Source organism: Eumetopias jubatus, unplaced genomic scaffold (assembly GCF_037043125.1).
Source record: "Eumetopias jubatus isolate StellerSeaLion01/CBP00866 unplaced genomic scaffold, mEumJub1_p1.0 scaffold_14, whole genome shotgun sequence".
NCBI lineage: Eukaryota > Metazoa > Chordata > Mammalia > Carnivora > Otariidae > Eumetopias > Eumetopias jubatus.
Window position 1 is genome coordinate 84,402,380 of NW_028274820.1, and position 19,292 is coordinate 84,421,671.

The 19,292-nt window shown below is 43.9% G+C and overlaps 1 protein-coding gene across 1 annotated transcript in view; it reads left to right on the forward strand.

Annotated features, from left to right (window-relative positions):
• The first annotated feature begins 1,156 nt into the window (after positions 1–1,156).
• The window catches only part of SND1 (staphylococcal nuclease and tudor domain containing 1), a 410,120-nt gene continuing 391,984 nt past the window's right edge, over positions 1,157–19,292 (forward strand). The window contains exon 1 of the mRNA XM_088018648.1: positions 1,157–1,445. Within this exon, the coding sequence (XP_087874774.1) occupies positions 1,368–1,445 (78 nt within the window). The 5' untranslated portion in view covers positions 1,157–1,367. The remainder of the gene's footprint in view (positions 1,446–19,292) is intronic.

A 19,292-nucleotide genomic window follows, 5' to 3' on the forward strand; every position in this document is an offset into this window, starting at 1 on the left:
CAAGGGGCAGCACTAAGGATCTAGGAAGATGCTGACCCCCAAAACTTGACCCTGGGATATGTGAAATGTGGAAGCATAGACAACCTCTTCTCAAAAGAGCTACAGGGGAAGTGGTGTCCTCAGTGTAGAGCCACATTTGAAGATTAAGTGGCTTAAAGGAAAGGTCCTTGGCTCCACATAGTGGGCACAGGACAAATATTAGTTGTCTCTAAACATTCATTTAAACATTTGTATGCCCTCGCTCTGTACCCCTCCCTCAATCTCTTTATTCAAAAGAGACCAGGGCCAGGTAAAGGGATGGGATGAGGCGGTTGGGGGCGGCGTGGCTCATCGCAAGAGGTCTACTAGGGATTCTCTCCTCCAGGCCCAGGGAGAGTTTGTACCAAGGCTTTCCCTAACTTCACTAGCGAAACTAGGAAGAGTCCGAAAACGAGGGTCATTCTCCCGCGTGCACATGGCACATCACCCCCTAAGAGACATTTATTTCTCCCACCAACGAACATTAATCGAGACCCTTACAAGTGCGAGATACCGGCGACACAAACACGAAAGAGACACACTCCCGAATACAGGGAAGGCGCCAGGCCGCGCTGCCTGTCCGCGCCAACATCCGTAGATTTCACGATGCTCAGACTTTTCCAGGTTCTCCCCACATTTTTGGCTGAGGTAAAATGTCGGAATTAGGCGTGCAGCCCGTACGAGACCCTATCAAGTCTTCGCCTTCATGGCTCCGGATTCCCCAGTCCGCACTCCCCAATCCGGGGGCGCAGTCCAGGAACGCGGGAAGTCCACGTGGGCTCCCCGGTGGCCCGCGGGGCGGGGCGCAATAGGCGGGGCCAGGCCGGAGGGTGAGGCTGGCCCCACCCCCGGGGCTCCCATGGCCCCCCGCGCCCCGCGGCCAGATGCTGACGTGTCCTTTCCTTCCCACTACACCTCCCGACACTACCTACTACGGCTGCCCCGGAAGTCCCGCCCCATACTTAGCCCGTCACCGCAAATCAGCTCTTTCAGCGCTTCCTGGAGCTTGCCTCGCGTTCAGGGACTAAAAGGCGGGGCTCCGCGAACAGGGTGCCTATTGGTTTGAGGTCCGGCGGGCTCTGGGCGCTAATTGGCCGGAGGGCGGTGGCGCTCTGGCACGCTTGCGCGGCGAGTAGAACGTGTGGCGGCGGCGGCGGAGAGCGCGTCTCCTCTTTCGCTCCCAGTCCCGCTGCTGCTCTTGTGAGCGCCCGGCGAGTCCGTGCCGTCCATTGCCCGAAACCCGTCGCTTGCCAGTTCTCTGCCGCGGCGGCCTCCCACTAACACCGACACCCACATTGACACCTCCAAGCCGGCCCACTGCCTTACTTGCTGCCGTTCCATCTCTACACATGGCCTCCTCCGCGCAGAGCGGCGGCACCTCCGGGGGACCCGCGGTCCCCACCGTGCAGCGGGGCATCGTCAAGATGGTGAGAGCGGGGCCCGGGACACTGACCCCACCGCCCGCCTCCGGGCGGGTTTTGGCGCCGGCTTCTCTTCCCCTTCCGCGAGTCTGCATGGTCTCCCAGATCCCTTTTCCTCTGTCCCTTTCCTTTTCACCCATTCTCGGAATTCCCTTCCTAGACGGAACCCGACACGGAATCCCCTTAGTACTTTGCTTTCCGGACACCCTGGCCGTCAAGGGTCACGGTGATTTCCGTGGTCGCGCGGCACTCAGATCTGCTGTTTACCTGGACAGATCGGTTACTTGATTGATTAACGGGGGTAATAAGTTGATATCTGCCCTCCCATCGCCCCGTTCTTCTGTCCATTTTGACATCTGCTGAGCAGTGTGCAGCTTTTCGAGATCCTGACATCCGCTCTTCCCTGAAACTAAGAGCATTTGGCCATCTTGAAGCTTTTCAGTTTCCACTGACGCTCACTTACTCCCAAGTTTTCTCGCTTTTTGGCCCTCGTATTCCGTCTTTTTCTCTCCACCTCTTCTGTCAAGTGTGTAGTCCCGAAAGCTCTTAGTATTTGTTCTCCCTCTCCTTTTGATCCTTAAATGCTAGGCCAGTAGGAATTTTAGCGATCGTTATTGTTCCCTCACCCCTTATACTTAAGGTGGTTCGAAGAGGGCAGTGACTTGCCTAAGGTCATCACATGGTGGCTTGGATCGGAGCCAGGACCGGGGCCCAAGTGTTCGGATTCCCAGTCCACGGCCCTAACGCTAGATTCTGCCTGATTTTATATCCCTTCACTCCCTACATTCTTGAATTTTGAATATAAAACCCTGCAAGACTAATTTTTAAAAAATTAACTCTCCGGCTCCATGATAATTTTGTAGTATAAATTCTCTTTATCACTTGTCACCTCTGTTCTCCCCCCAGCCCTCCCACATCTTGGAACTTGACGTTTCTTGGTTGTTAACAGATTTTCCAGTTGTGATGACTGCAGACTAATGGACTTTCAGACATTTCAGACTTCAGTACTGACTTCCTTCTGAAACAGCAAATGCCCTTTATGACATTTTCTCTCAAAGTTCCACAGTTTTTTGCGGTTGCCAGAAAGTTTAAAAAACATTCTGTTTTCTTGGCTCATTATCTGTCAGGGTTAAAATGTTCTTTAGTTTGTGTGTGTGTGTAAATTTTTGAGATTTTTTTTTCTCCAGCCTTATTCTCATGTATTCATTTCTTAGATAAAATTCTGCCACCAGCTGCGATTCCCAGGGTTTTCGGTATTGCTTTTCTCCTTTATGGGTAAATGGAAAGTCAGAATTTATTAGAAGCTGAATGAGAAGGGAATTTCCAAGGTCCACATATTTTTGCCTCTTCGAATCTTGATCTGTCCCATGAGTAGCTCCTCTTAGATTAGCTTTTTCATTTGCACTAATCTTCCCCGTCACCATAAGAACACAGCATTGCTTAGTGGTGTGGTGGTGGAATTGGCAGCATTGAGTGGATCTTTCTGAATTTTTTCCTTCTCTAAGGAAGGTGACCTGGATTCTATGAGGTGACCATGCCCACAGTTTACCCCCATGGATACTGAATATCAACAATCATTTATTAAGGGTCATGTCTTGTGCTGAGCATTTTGTTTGTATTATTTCATTTATAACACCTAACAAGTAGATAGCATTGTTGGTTACAGTCTACAGATGTGTAATCTGAGGTTTAGAAAGAATAGTTCACCCAAGGACAGGCACTTTTACTGGCAATAAGAGGCAGAACTGGGACTTGAACCCAGGACTGGCTGCCATAGCAAGTGCTGTTCAACATCATGCTATGCTGCTTCTGCCTCCAGGGCATGCTTTTATAATGTGGAGGGTGGGACCAGTGATGCATGACCACAAAATTGCAGGAAAGTGAAGCTGACTGTGATCAAGTTGAGGAAAGATTAGATGTTACTCCTTGTCTTATCCTCGAGCTGTTATTGTGGTGAGTGACTTCATTTAGTGCTTATGGTCATTATGTGCATAGGAGTGTGGTGTGGAAGACACATTTGAATCTGGGAGGAAGCTTTTAAAATTCAGCCCTTGGTGGGGCTCCTGGGTGGCCTAGTTGGTTAAGCATCTCCCTTTGGCTCAGGTCATGATCCTGGGGTCCTGGGATTGGCTCACTGCTCGGCGGGGAGCCTGCCTCTCTCTCTCCCTCTGCCTCTCCCCCAGCTTGTGCTCTCTCTCTCTCTCTCACTCTCTCAAATAATAAAATCTTAAAAGAAGAAAAAAAAAAAATTCAGCTATTGAGTAGTCTATTCTTTTTTGTGACCAAACTGCAGGGATGGGTGGGTGAGTTGCAGGTAGGGGTTAGGGGAGGGAAGCGAGGTGAACTGCAGGGCGACAGGCAGATTTGTGCCAGGAGTAGAAGCCTTGTCTGGAATGAAAAATCGACCACTGGCAAATTGCTCTGTGTGAAGCCCTTCTGCTACGCAAAGTTGTATTTTCCTGGAGAGAGATCATTTCCAGTGGTACTAGGAACTGCTTTGTAAGAACTCTACAAAGGAAAATGGAGCTCTGTGAAAGGATAGTGAGAAGGAAATAGTTTGGAGAATTGGAACATAGTTACTGCCTTTTGGGAGAGGGGTAGAGCCTGGAATACTGACTAACCAGAGGTATACTTTTCAAGGGAGCCCTCCATATTTGTCTGGACTCAGGCTGAGCTGCAGGTCTGAAACGGTATAGGGATGAGCTTTGCTGAATAGTCTTTCCTCTTTTTTGGGGGGCAAAAATCAGATTATAGAGCCATGGAAGGTACAAGTTTCTTCTGGTCTCTGCCTTCTAATCCTAGTAAGTTCTGTGTTACTTTTTTTTTTTTTAAGGTTAAAGAAGAAAGTACTCAGAAATCAAGTTGTAAAAAATCTTTCCATTTGACCAGTTTTAAAAAATGATGGTGAAGGTAGTGGCTTGTCTGCTTTTGAGTGTGGGAGCAAAGAGACAGAAACAGAGTTGGTTCTGGAATGTGTTTAAGGAGGAAGTGGGCAGTAAGTTGACATAAGCATTTTGGAGCTGTTCTGTTACTGAAAAGGCAGTGAGGATGATGGAAAAACTGAAGGTGGATTTATATTTCCTGAGTTGGGATGAGACTGGCAAGTGTGTGGGCAGACAAAATATAACCTGGAAAAGTAAATGTCCTGTCAAATCAGATACTATTTTCTCAAAACCCTGAAGGATTCTAACTCTGGATTTTTTTTTTTTTTTTAATAATTTGCTAGACTTCTTTAACTGCAACAGAGTATTATCAGCACATGAAAGATAGATGAGATTGGGAGAAGTCTTGGGGTATTTAGTATAAAATTTGGTCACTCCACTTAGCAGCTACTTAGAGATGGCTGTTTTCTCCAGTCTTACCCACCTGATTTACTTTCTGTTTTGGGGATAGAGCCCTTTTCTATGTCTTTTCACTCTGACTTTCCCATTCTAACTCGGTGTGTTTGTGTGTCTTTTCAAGCAGGAGCCACCTGGGTTGCTTTCAGGACAGCCGAATTAGTCTGCCACAGTTTTTGAATCTTTTGTGCTTATCAGAAGCAGCTATGGAAGCAGCATATCTTACCCTGCTTATGGTGTGAAAGGCCAAAGGGAGGATAATGCGAAATCTCCGTTTATTTCACCCCGCCCCTCTTAATTGCCTAAAGGAGAAAGGAATCCCTCTGCCAGTCGTCTTTGGTTTTAGGCTGAGAACCATGATTCTCACTGGGTGACTAAGGCAGAGGGGCATCAAAAGGAGGAGATGGCCACAGTTTCCTCCTTCAGCAGGAATTGTGCTGCCAGGTTGTTCTGAAGTGGGATATAGACTTCCTAGTGAGTAGCTTAGTGGAAATTTCTCCAGTGTGCAGCTTGTAGGAAATGCTACCTGTAATTTAGATTATTATAGCTAACTGTTTCTTAGGTTTCTGAACTAAGAAGTATGTGTCTTTCCAGAGTGTAGTGGGGACAAAGAGTAGTAGTTCATTGATCTGCTCCTTCCTACGTGCACTTAGCTCATGCAGACTGAAAGAAAAAAACATCTTTCCTAACCTACTTAAAATACTCTTATTCTACTACTCAGGGACAAGGTAGCTGAATAACAGTATTTTAGTAGAGCCATTTGCAAAGAACTAGGTAAAATAGGATGGAAGGCTTTTCCCTGTAGTCTTAAAATTGCCCACTTCTCAGCAGGTGAGCATGGTAGCTTTCAGTCAAGATTGTAAGTAAAGGAGCACTAAGTTTCCACTAAGTTTCTACTGTATCTTAAATGTTTTCTGTCATTTTTTTTTTCTGCATGAAAAGAAAGCATCCAGCTGGCTGCTGCCATGTACTAATGATACAGAGTGGTGAGCAATCATACTTCCTTTCTTTCTTGAATAAACTTTATTGATCATCTGCTGTGTCAATCTTTATGTGGATATTGGAGAAACAGTGGTAAAAAGTAGATCAGATTCCTGCCCTTATGGTTTATGGAGGAGACAGACAATAAAAAAGTAAACAAGAAATAAGCATGATATTATAAGATAATGATTTCTGGGGAATGGGACAGAGTGGTTGGGAGCAATGGAAGGAGTGGCTCCCATAGATACGGTGTTTAGGAAAGGCTTTTCTCAGCATTTGTGCTGAAATCTGATGGACAGCTAACAACCAGCCATAGGGGAAGTGTGTTCTTGGTAAAGGGAACAGCAAGTGCAAAAGCTGTAGGGTCCCCGCTCATGTTTATCTTCAGTGTTTTTATAGTAGCTCTTTAATTCCTTCAAGGTCAGTGTTCCACATAAATGGTATGGATTTAACCTGAACTATTAATCTGTGTTTTAGGGTGATAGAAGGCAGAAAGGCAGTAGAGGTGGTTGCTGTCCTGGTACACTGGTGAGATAGATAGCTGACATTAACTCAATGTAAACAGTGAGAAACTGATAAAAAAATACTTGCTCTTGGTCATATACATGTTTCGTACAGGGCCAAGGCTAAGGTTTTTTGACTTCCTGTTAGCCAGTCCTGTGTATTCTTAAGGTCACCACCTTTCAGTGGAGGGTACTTAACTGAAAAGATAAATGCCAGGAGCAGGCTCAATGAGAGTCAAAGAGCATGTAGAATTTGTCACTGTTTATACTTCTGTTAGCATTTTATTACTACGTTGAATGTTCTGCTGCTCTGGCTTCTGGCAACACTTTTAACCTAGTAAGCTTTAGTGACAGTGATGGTGAAAAGCAAAGTAGCATGCTCCAGAGCTCAAACTAATGGTCAGGAAGGAACTAGCTCATGCATAGTGTGGCTTATTAACATGAGGGGAGACTCCTGAGCCTGGATAGTTATCAGTGCTGGTAATAAGTGGGCAGATGATTTGGTGGAGTCTGTGCCTCAGTTTACTTGGAGTGTGACATTTGGGAAATGAGTGAAGGTTCTAAGTCCTGTTGTGTACTCACCAGCGTGGACTAGCTGTCCAGCTGACAGGTGTGGTTCTAGCAGGGGGTGCAGTAGATATCCTTTGGAATCTGGTCTTTGGATTTATTTTATTTCATTTCTTCAAGAAATAACATAGCTAAATATTGTAGGAAATTCTTTGCCGTTTCCGGGACAGGGCATGAAGTAAAGGGGTTCAACTCTTAGGGGCTTATGTAGTTTTTCCCCTTTGTCTTGTTGGGAAATGGAGAGATACCCAGTTTCTGTTGCTAATTCCTCTCTTGGGAGACTGACATATGCTTTTTGTTTTTACAGTAGAAATTGATGCAGAATCACAGGTTGTGAACATTTGATGCAGATGGAGTGTTGTGGGATTTCACTTAATTTCAGTGAGACTCAATATGATAAACTAATGTTTTTCTCACTTAGCTCTAATGTTTAGGAAAAAACAGTGGTTTCAGTTGGCATTTTTTTAAAATTAGGAAGTAAAACAACTTACAGGTAAAAATCTAATGAAAATTAGGTGACATTTTCGGATGTCATTTTTGAGATGTATGATATAAACTGGGCTTGACACATTTTCTGTTTATATGCTTATGATGAGTGATTTAAGGCACCATCTCCTCCCTTTATGCCTTAACACATTTTGAGGTGCTTTAGATTCTATATGGGAAGTCTTCTTGGGATGGTCTTATAACATCAACCTCCTGTGTAAGAGGAGGAATTGAAAAGATGGGAGAATCTGTGCCTAAAGTTAATAAACCTAATTTATTAACATTGTCTTTGGGAAGCAGCCTGGCAGAGAAGAGAGATTGATTGACCTAGGATTCAGGGGATACAGTTCTAGCCCAGATGGTGCTATTCTCCACATGGGTGATGTGGGGTAAGATATTTCACCTCTCAGACTCTTTCTTAAATGAAGTGGTAAGCTCAGTCTCTAAACTTCTAACAGTCCCAAAAGACTGTGATTGTATAAGAAACCTTATATTGCATCTCATTTAGGCATGATGAATCAAAACTGAGAAATCTACCGTATGGTAGGCTTCACTTTGAATTGCTGCTTATCCTGCAATGAAACATGTTTTCTGTTGCCATTGCTTGTTTTTTTTTTTTTTTTTTTTGCGACAGTAGATGAAATATGAAATGTGGTTTTTGTAGTGTAGAAGATGAGGGAGTTAGAATTTGAATTACACTAAATGACTGAGTAGCGGAGTGGATTAGAGGTGGTAGATAGAAATGAGCCAGGGGGTTTCTGGCCTCAGCAGTGGTATCAGGATAGACTAGTGGATGCTCGTTTGGGACCCAGAAGAACATGCCAGCAGTGGGTTTTATTTACCATCTCAGCTCTGCCTCAGGACATCCTGACATTCTCCTGGGGCAACAGGTCTTGACTTGGGAAGGGTGGGGATGAGGAGGGCACTCCGGGAACCTGTAGCTCATGGGGAGCATTTACTCTGGTCCTGCTCTTACTTGAAGGAATCTGGGGGAGCTTGGTAGGGTTTTGAGCTCTGCTTTTCACACTTCAAGGCTGGAGCTTCTTCCTTTAGGTCATCCTAATTGTCTTTTGCAACTCTTTTCCACTTCATTTAATGTGCAAGTATAGGAACCATCATAATCTATTCTTGGTAGTTCCTCACATGGTTTCTTTTGAGTTTATTTTTTATTGTAAGCTTTCTTAAATCCTTTGTGGGAGTAGATTTAGAGAGAAACAGCCCAGATCGTTGCTTCAGGACCACCTGGAAGGCCTTTCAGAGGCACTGAATTAGAATCTCAGTGAGTGTGGCCTGGGAATCTGTATTTTTTAAAAAGCCTCTCCTAGGTGATTTCTAAAAGAGTCATTTTTGGATCAATTCAGGGACTGGCATTTGAGACCCACTGATCTTGTTTAACTCCTTTTCTGTATGTAGTTGAAGGGGCAGGACACAAATGACAAAAGGAGTGTTGGGTGGGTGCATCAGAATTTTATGAGGGGAGGGTACTAGTCTCTTTCTTTTTAGTGCTTGTCTTGATGGCTTCCAGGACACTTTGCACTGCTTTTTATTTACTTATTTACTTATTTATTTATTTATTTTTTAAAGATTTTATTTATTAATGAGAGACAGAGAGAGAGAGAGGCAGAGGGAGAAGCAGGCTCCCAAGGAGCAGGGAGCTCAATGCGGGACTCCATCCCAGGACCCTGGGATCATGACCTGAGCTGAAGGCAGACGCTTAACCATCTGAGCCACCCAGGCGCCCTGCACTGCTTTTAATCTGTAGCTCAGTATTGGGCTGACGTCCTCAGGGGTCCATTTACAGTGATCTGAGATCCTATTCTTGGGTCATAACTGATAGCTGAGTAGTTGTTGTTTTACATGCCTGATTTAGGCCATATGCTCATTTTAACACTCATCTGCCACTTTTCCTTCTATTTGCATAGATTCCCAAGATCTTCCTATAATTTGGCGCCAATAACTTGGCACATTATTACTATGGAAGTCTTTAGTGTCATCTACAAACATGAAGATTCTGTGCTGCTCACTTTCTACTTTCGTAATCCTTGGGAGCCATACACTTGGGCCTTTTGGTTTGTTTCTATCCTGTTTTCTTGTTTATAAGCCCCATTCTTAACCATATCAGTAAAACCCCGAATGACCTCTTTGATGGTCTTCGTCTTTACTTTTTATTCCACTAGTTTGTCTAATATGGAAATAAAATTTTCTTAAAATTCTCAAGTCTTCAAAGACCTTATGATTAAAGGTCACATCTGTAGTTCCCTTGGTGGCTTTTCCTCATATTGACCAACGGCTTTCTAGTTCATCCCTGAATTCCTTCAAAAAGTTCAGGTGAATGCCAGCCAGTGTTGATAATTTAATAATTACCAGTATTTAAGTTTTGGACTTAATACCTGCTCATAAGATTTCAAATAGCATAGAAGTATGTAAAATTAAATACAAAAATCTCTCTCTCTCTGGCCTTATCCCTCAGTTTTCTAACATTCATTCTCATTCCCCTAAGGAAATGTGTTTCCAAACTTTTCATGCAGAAATATACATCCTCCTTCTTTTCTTTAAGAAATAAAAATGGGGTCATAATATATGTGTCCTGCAACTTTTTAGAAAATCATCATGACTAGGAACCCCTGAAATATTATTTTTAAAGCAAACTTAATTTGGATATTCTGGGTGGCTCAGTTGGTTAAGCGTCTGCCATAATATGGCTCACGTCATGATTTCCGGGTCCTGAGATTGAGCCCCCCCATCGGGCTTCTTGCATAGTGGGGAATCTGCTTTTCTCTCTCTCTCTTTCTCTCAAATAAATAAATAAAATCCTAAAAAAAATAAAGCAAACTTAATTTTACTGTTGGAAATGGAAAACCTGTGTTATCTGCCATAACTAGAAAGTATCTTAAAAGATGCACAATGAAAAAAATGTTATTAAATTCTAGCTAGGTCTTGTGTCTTGTGGAGGGCTCTGAAGAAAGTTTAACAAGTGATGAAGATGTGCCAAAGGCTTCCTGCCACCAAACTGGAACTTTCTTCTTCATTTAATAGGAATCATTGAAGGAGACTTGGAACGGGGACAGTTCTTATGCATGTGTAGATATTAAATGCTGATATATACAGGGTTCATTTATCCCTTAAAGCAGTTTTTTTTTTGGTCTGTTTTTAAACAAGCCCACACATTGGGAAACAGACATAACTTGTGTCTTGAGGCAGAACTGAACTGATTTCTCGAGTGTCTGTGGTTCAGGTCATTAGCTTCACTGACTACTAGCCATATAACCATGGGCAGGTAATTTTACCCCTTCAAGTTCTAGTTTTGCCTGTAAATGGGTGTAATAACAGCACTCTCCTAATAGGGTTGTGGCTGATTAAATGAGAATGCGTGGAAAATGTTTAGCACAGTGTCCAGCGCATGTGGCATTCAGTAACCATTAGCTGGTCTTAGTCCAGCAGTTTCTGTATCAATCCTCAAGTCAGATGGGAATGAAAACGAAACTGGTTGAGCAAAATGAGAGGAATAAAGAAAGACACCTGGCAGGTCTTGTGATGTTAAAGTTGTTTGATTTAAAGGACTGGCTTTAGTTTTGAGATAATGTTGTTAATACTTTTTCTTTTGCTAAAATATCCTTTATTGTATAAATAATGTGATGACAGTCGTTTTAATATCCTTGGCAAAAGTAAAAACTAGATAACCGGTTAGTCCCTAATTTGGGGAGGGGGGCAGGGGAATCTTATCTATGAAATTTAAAAGTCTGGGAACCCCTGGCACAGCAGAAATGTGTACACCTGGCAAATGTGTAACTCCTCTGAACTTCAGAGATATTAGCTATTGAAATACTAGGAAAGATTAAACAAGTTGAGGTCATGTGTGGAAGACTTCAGTTGTGTGTGTGTCAGTACTAGCTGTTGTTCAGTGTCACAGGGGTGACTAGTTAGGAGGAACTCAAGTGAGAAAAGTTCTAACTCCCTTTGGTTCCCTGCCCGCATCCTCCCAGCAACCTTCTAGCCTCTGGTATAGGACCATCCTGCATTTCCTCCCCCTCCTCCAGTACCCTTATCACTGCTTGCGTCAACTCCACCCCTGCCCAAATCCACATCAAAACTTGGAAGTTGATATGGTGATATATTTAGAACAATTTTTTCACTACAATGTAAAACATTTTTTTAAAGACTATTTATTTGAGCGAGAGCGAGGGGAGAGGTAGAAAAGCAGACTCTCCCCTGAGCAGGGAGCCCGATGCGGGGCTCAGTCCCAAGACTCCGGGATCATGACCTGAGCCAAAGGCAGACATTTAACTGACTGAGCCACCCAGGCGCCCCTAAAACATTTTTTTTAAAAATTTTATTTATTGGGCGCCTGGGTGGCTCAGTTGGTTAAGCGACTGCCTTCGGCTCCGTTCGTGATCCCGGAGTCCCGGGATCGAGTCCCGCATCGGGCTCCCTGCTCAGCGAGGAGCCCGCTTCTCCCTCTGACCCTCCCCACCTCTCATGTACTCTTTCTCTCTCATTCTCGCTCTCTCAAATAAATAAATAAATCTTAAAAAAAATTTTTATTTATTTTCGGGCTCCTGGGTGTCTCAGTGGTTAAGCGTCTGCCTTCGGCTCCGGTCATGATCACGGAGTCCTGGGATCAAGCCCTGCATCTGGCTCCCTGCTCAGCGGGGAGCCTGCTTCTCTCTCTCTCCCACTCCACCTGGTTGTGTTCCCTCTCTCGCTGTGTCTCTCTCTGTCAAATAAATAAAATCTTAAAAAAAAATTATTTATTTTAGAGAGAGTGCGTTTGAGTGGAGGGGGAGGGGCAGAGGGAGAGGGGGAGAATCTCAAGCCGACTCCATGCTGAATCTGGAGCCAGACTCAGTTCTCACCTGTTGTCTTGGCATAATTATCAGTAACACCCCTTTTCACTTCAAACTCTCCTGATTCCAGGGATAAAATGGTTGTTTACTTGGTACAAACAGTCAAATCTGGGAGAGAGTGGGGTGACAAAGTTTACAGAGACCAATATAAACCGAAGGGAAATGTTTCTGTAAATCTAGCAACTGGGATGGCCTAAAAGGAGGGTCTCATGGCTAAGAAAGCCTTTAATGGACAGAAGGCGGCCTAGGCTTGAGACCCTAGGCTATGTGCTTGGTTCTGGGTAAAGCTTTGGGCTGACGAAATTTTAGTTGTCAGTCTCATTAAAATGTTGCTATTAAATAGAAGCAGGTAGCTTTGTTTTGTGATGGAAAGGGAAACTTGTGAATTTAAATACTGATGGTTTTCTTGGAGAATGGATGGGTTGGAAAATCAGATGTGAGATTTTCAGATCCGTTTGTTTTAAAAATCTTTTCTGGGGAGGTGGTGAAAGTGACAGGTCTTGACAGAGGCAGAGAAAGAAAATAGATGAGCTAAAAGGAGAAATGGGTAAGTACAGGTGGAAATACCAGGTAGTCTTGGAAGCAGCTGTGAGCAACGTGGATGCAATGTGCAGGGTTAAGGCAACTTGCCTAAAGTGACTAAGCGTTGCTGGAAGTTTGTAGTGGAGAAAGGAACAAGAGGTGAGGTTTCTAAGTTTTTGTTTCCAGTCTTTGGAATGGGAGGTTAGTGAACTTTAAACTTCATGAATTCTGTTCCAGGAAAGGGAAAATCATTGTTTTATAGCCTTTAATACCAGGGGCATTTTTATTTTTGGCAGCAACCCAAAACAGTGCGTTATCATGCCAAGTGTAATTGATCTGCTTACCTAACAGTACTCTCCCAGGTCTTCATGAAAAGTGGTGCATTCTTTCCCTACTTTGCTTTCCTTCTTCCCTCTGTGCGGAAGGGAGACTCTGGAGTGCCTGGGTCCTGGAATCCTGCTGAGATCTGTTATTCTTTGTGCAGTAATTGCTTATGTTATTACTCTTGGCAGGTGAGCCCTTTCACAGCCCAGAGGCCAGGAGGCTGCCTCTGTTACTTCAGTGCCGAGTTATCTTGTTAAACTCTTCTCTTGTGAGAGCTTTAGAATCTCTTGAGACCTCCTGCAGGCTCTCTGTGGGGCACAGGCCCAGCTCCTGGGTAAGCCTGCCCTGCCCCAGTGTTAGTCATCGTGATTCCAGCTCTGGAGGACTAGCTCTCCGTTACATAGTGAGGCAGTGTAGGGAACGCTTGGTTTCCATTTAACTCTTAAGTGTTCCCGTTATCAGTGCTCTTAATGAAAGTACCTCTCTCACTCTTGTGTCAAAGAAAATGTGTTTCTTTGATTATCAACAGAAGCTAAAAGCCAGTGTAGGGAGAATAAGAAGCTCGGGACTTAGATTATCTGAAGAACTTAGAACATTGGTTTTTGAAAGTGGTTGATGGCACGGTGCAAAGAGTAAAGATGCCCTGTGAGTCTGAGCTGTCCATAAACTTGGATTGAATTCTATGCTTTATTTTAAAGAAATGTATTTATTATGTCATTCATTAGAGAGTGCACTCCCTCTGCGCACCCCCCCGCAAAGGAGAGGGGAATCAGAGCTGGACTTTTTGGTTAGCATAGGCTGTGCAGAATATTATGGATGTTTTTATTTTATTTATTTTTTGAGATTTTATTTGAGAGAGAGGGAGCACACGGTGGGAGGTGGCGGGGGGGGAAGAGCAGAGGGAGGGAGAAGCAGACTCCCCACTGATAAGGGAGCCTGATGCAGGGCTCAATCCCAGGACCCCGGGACGACGACCTGGGCTGAAGGCAGACGCTTAACAGGCTGAGCCACCCAGGCGCCCCTGGAGGGGGCGTTTTTAATAAAATGGAGGAGCAATCTCTTCTGGGCAGTACCTGCAGTTAAGATAACACAGGGGAATTCCAGATAGGCCAGATAGCCTTCTCTTTAGCTTCTTGAGGAGGTATGCAAATCTGTGCTTTGTGGTGGAGGATGGAGGAGCGAGACTGGGGCACCACCAGGTAGTGGGGAAGGATGACCACTTGTCTTGTGTTCTCCAGCTGTGTTAGATGATTGGAGACTTCAATTTTTATTCCCCCATGATAGTTTTCCTAGGATTTTAATGGTAAGAAGAATCCTGGGATGGTACATTAATTTAGCAATAAAGGACTCTGAAATGTTTATGGTAGATTTGTGATTCGTACTTTATTTTGACATCTAAAATTGAGCATTAACATTTCAAATAGGAAGAGTTTCCAAACAAATCTGGAAAATAAAGTGGGAAAATTAATGCTTTTCGTGGGTAGCTTAGAAATTGAATTACATCCTTAAGTTCTACAGTCAGGCCTGCATATAAACCAAAATAAATATGTTAGATATTCTTTAGAGTTGATTCACTCTGAATAGTACTGAGTATTATGCTCTATAAGCTAGCATCCCTTTTGCTGTAAGTTCTAAGAAAAAATGCATAGGACTTTATGGCAGCAAACCAAAGGCAATAATCTTCATTTCTCTCAGGTCTTTCAGGGTCTCTGGTGTGCTTTCATTTAGCTGTATCTGGTATCAGCCCTCCTTCCCCTCCTAATTATTGGACTGTGATGTGACCTGTTGTACTCTGGGCCACTATGCCCGCAGTGCTCTGAGAAGTCCGAGATGGCGGCTACAGCCATGCGGGCTAGTCGGGTAATAGCTGCCCTCTGGCTGCTGCCTCCCTGGATCAGGAAGCGAGGGGGCATTTCCCTCCTTCCTCTGAGCATTGAGGGTGCTGAGGCGGAAAGAGTCCAAGTCAGGGGTGGGGACTGGACTGACCCAATAACTGAGTAGCTCCCGGAATGCAGTCCCAGGCTTCTCTAGTCTGCCTCAGCAACCCCTGCTTCACCCCCATCAGTTCCTGCAGGGAAGAGGGATGGTGGGATGGCCTTTTTTGTCATCAGAAACTTTTTTGGGGGTTTCCTTAAGAGAAGAAAGAAGCCTTTGTGTTTGGGGAGCTTCATCCTCTACCTGCAGGGTGGACACAGAAGTTTAAGAGGCATCTGCTCTTCAAGCCTCCTCTCATATGACCACATGAAGTAGTCCTGAAACTGGGCATGTAGATGAAATGTATGTGAACAGAACAGCTGCATCAGTTATTTGAAACCCGGAAGAGAGGCTGAGGCCAGATACTCTAGAAGTGTGTATTTTGAAGTGTTTAAGAAAAGGTACAAATCAGTGACTTTTTAAAGTGCTTTCAGTGCTTTAAAATTTCTGGTAGTCCCCAACCAAATCTTTGGACTAGGGTTCCAGTTCATCATGATTTGGTTAATCACTATTACAGGTTGGGATGTGGAAAACATTCAGAATGCACAGCCCTTAGAATTGTGAACCCTGCTCGTGGCTGGCACAGGAACACATCTGTAGTACTTTGTGCATGTACAGCGCTTAGAAGAGCCCTAGAGCCTACAGTTGGATGTTTCTAGTGGCTGCATTGGACTCCACCTGGGGTCTGGTTGGGGAATGGTGGATTATGAGCCTGTCAGAGACCGCTGTGTGCTGGCTCAATGGTAGCCCAAGCTTGCTTGTGCCCTCCCTGAGCACTTGCCTCTCTGTCACAGTGTGTTCTTTGCCTACCCACTTACATTTCTCTGAAGATAAAAAGGAAGTAGCATTACTTTTGTTGCTTCCAGTTAAGGCATTCAAATGTATTTTTGTTACCTTGGTATTGGGATACAGGCTTTGGGGTATAAACCTAGCAAGACATTCTTGTCTGTTAAATAAGAATAAATGTAAGAATTATGGAGAATATAATCATAGAAAAAATTATCACATTTGCTAGTGTCCCTTTGGGGGATATAGGAAGTGACTGAGGGAAGTGGGAAGACAATTGAATATTGAACACTTAATTGGGAGGCTCTCCCGTGTGGTCTGGGATATAGATTTGAGTGGTTTCTGTTGAATAGAGTAGACTTGACAGCTTACAGGAAATAATCAATTGAGTGGTTAGAAATGAGTTAGCTAAGACGTTCTTGAAGGAGGTAGCAAGGGAAATTCAACATCTCCTAATAAGAGGACTGCTGAGGGAAGGGGGCTGAAGAAAATGTTCTCAGAAATAAGACAAACTTCCTAGGGGAGAATGGACCGATGCTGAAGATAGTTGAGGCTGCGTTAGAGAGGGCAGAGCAGGCCGGACCAGGTACTGAGCTCTGGGAGTGGAGAATCCTGGATGAAGGGAGGAGGACGCTTGCCTGTGGGTCGTGCCGAGGGGGTGGGTGGCAGGCCTTTGGGCTACCTGTTGCCACTTGGCAGAGAAATAGGAAAACAGCTGTGAGTGTGGCACATGCTCTTGAGATCCTGGCTCTTGTCAGCTTCAGCAAAAATCCACTGAGCTAGGAGCTGTTTAAGGACAAGGACCATGTCTTAATTGTTGTTGGCCCCTCTCTCCAGAGTCTGGCACTGTGCTTTAGACACAGTAGGGCCACTCATTTATTAAAAAAATCCTTCATACTGCCTTTGTCTCTGGTCTTGTTCTGGGCTCTGGGGCTATGAGGATGACTAGGGTAGACCTGATCCTTGTCCTCATAGATCTTGTAGCTTTGAGAGGAAAACCAGTACTAAACATGTTGCTCTTCTATTTAGTGTTGTGATGTATTCCGTGGGAAAAAGTACAGCGTAGTCAGCACATATAGCAAGGCCATCTGACCCAGTCTGGGGTTTGGCCTCTTTGAGGAAACCGTTTAAGTGAATTTGCCAGAGAACATGTTTCTGAGCCAGGCAGTTAGGGTGGGATAAAGAGACTGGGAATTAATAACTTTATTGTGCATACCCGTCACTCAAGGATCTTATTGTAATGCAGATTCTGATTCGGTAGGTCCTGGGTGGAATTGGAGTGTCTGCGTTTCTGACAACCTCTCAAGTGATTGTTGGTCTGTAATTTTTTTCAGAGGCTTTCTGTGCGTCCTTCTCACTTCTGCCTTTTTTATTCTTTTGCTGCAGTTGAAAGATGATGGGACTCAATTGGGTCATTTTTCCCCCCAGGCTGTAGCCATGGTGGCTGCAGTAATAGAACTGTCTAGGGCTTTCTAGCTGTAATTGATTAGCAGTAGAGACTGTTCCTCCTGTGCCCTCCACATGCTGACTGAAAATTCTACTCTACTGTCCTTCCATTTTGATCTGGACAACCTACATTGTAGAGAAGGCCGGGAGGAGTAAATTTTAGGATTTGGTTAAGAACAAAACAAAATCCAGTGTCTTGCATATTAACAGAGAATTTCTTTTGGCATCTCCCAAAACACCCTTCTAGATAAGCGTGGGGGACTCAGGCATTGTTTTTGATAATCCCATTCCTCTATGATAATAAAGAAGGCCCACTCTGAGGGGTAAAGAGGTTATAACCAAGATTATAAGGCTTCACTGAAACCAAAAATGTGTATGGTGCTCTTGTCTCTTATAGAATGTTCAGTTGGGATTCCTGGGGGGCTCAATAGGTTAAGTGTCTGCCTTCGGCTTGGATCGTGATCCCAGGGTCCTGGGATCGAGCGATACATCCGGCTCTCCGCTCAGCGGGGAACCTGCTTCTCTCTCTGCCTGCCGCTCGCCCTGCTTGTGAGCTCGCTCGCTCTCTCTGACACACACACACACACACACACACAAGAATGTTCTCAATCATAACTGAACTGTCATCAGTTGTTTCCTAAAACTTTTGAGACATTAAGCAGTTTCTGGCTTTTCTGAATATAAAACCTAATTAGATCACACATGTAAATTTTAAAAATCCCCACCAGATAACTAGCATAGGAAGAAAGAGGGACTCTCCCTAAAACCTGAGATCCTTTTTGGGTGCGATCACCTTTTTGAACTGCGCGCTCAGACGAGGTTTGAATTCTGTGATTTGAAAGCATTGTATTTTATTTGGAAAAAGAATGTGAAGCAGTGAATGGATAACTTCAAAAGATGTCCCTGCAACACCATAACAACTTGACAGTCATTTTCTTAGTGTTGTGTGCATAGAGCAGGGGAGGGAGGGAGGTGAGGAGCAAGACAACCACCAGCTTCAGAAGTACCAATGAGATCCAGTTTTTGTGATTGTATTGTCATAAGGCTCTAAGACAGCCTGTAGTATGTTTAGCACCTAAAATTTTTTTAAACCTTATTTTGAAGAATTTCAGACTTACATAAACATTACAAGGGTAGTACAAATAACTTCTGTGTTCCCTTCATCCAGAGTCCTCAATTGCCATATCATCTCTCTGTATTTATTACAGTCCTTACTCATGGTAGTTCTGTTCTGTAAACTTGCAGACACTGGAGAGAATACTGAACCATCTCTCCTGTGAGAGATAACAGAGTTAGGTTCCTGCCAGCCTCTGGTCCTCACATTTTCATCAAGTGATGGATATCTGACCTTGTTCCATATGTGCTTCTGGTGAAAGACACCTTATTTTAATATATATTGTTGATTCATTAACATTGAACTTATGACCAAAAGCACTATAACTCATGCCCAAATGAAATTTATCTAACATTTTCTCTGTAAGGCACATCACAACATCTTTCTTTGTGCTTAAAGATCACTTCAGGACTACACCTGGGGACCATTTTAAATTTAAACAGTGAGATCTTCAACAAAAAGCCCTGCTGACTGCAGTAATTTTTCTTTACCTTTAATATAGTCTGAGTACTTGACCATAACCATTCAGTCAGTAGAGGGGTCAAAATCCTTTAGGGATAATCTTTTATGTTCCAAAGTCAATTAATTTTTTCTTCATCTTCTTTTGGTAATCTTCACATGTGACTGTTGCTCACTTTGAAATTTTCTTTGGACAACTGGAATGGATCTCTCTGAAATGGCGCTCACATTTGCCTGCCATATAGTTTTTCCTGAGTTCTTCTCTTATTTCTGACTAATTGTGTCTCAATCTCTGTGTCCTTGACAACAGTGGAGCCGAGCATTGAGTAGCGAGGACTTGGTTCTGCAGAGGAGTCATCCTGGGGACAGTCCTGGTACAGGCTTCCCGGAGATTGAGTCAGTTCCTTCATGGTGAGGCTTTATTTGTGCATGAGTGAGCTACAATCTTGGCGTTTTAATGTAAGCTACCAATTTTTTTTTTATTAAGGTACAATTGATATACAACATAT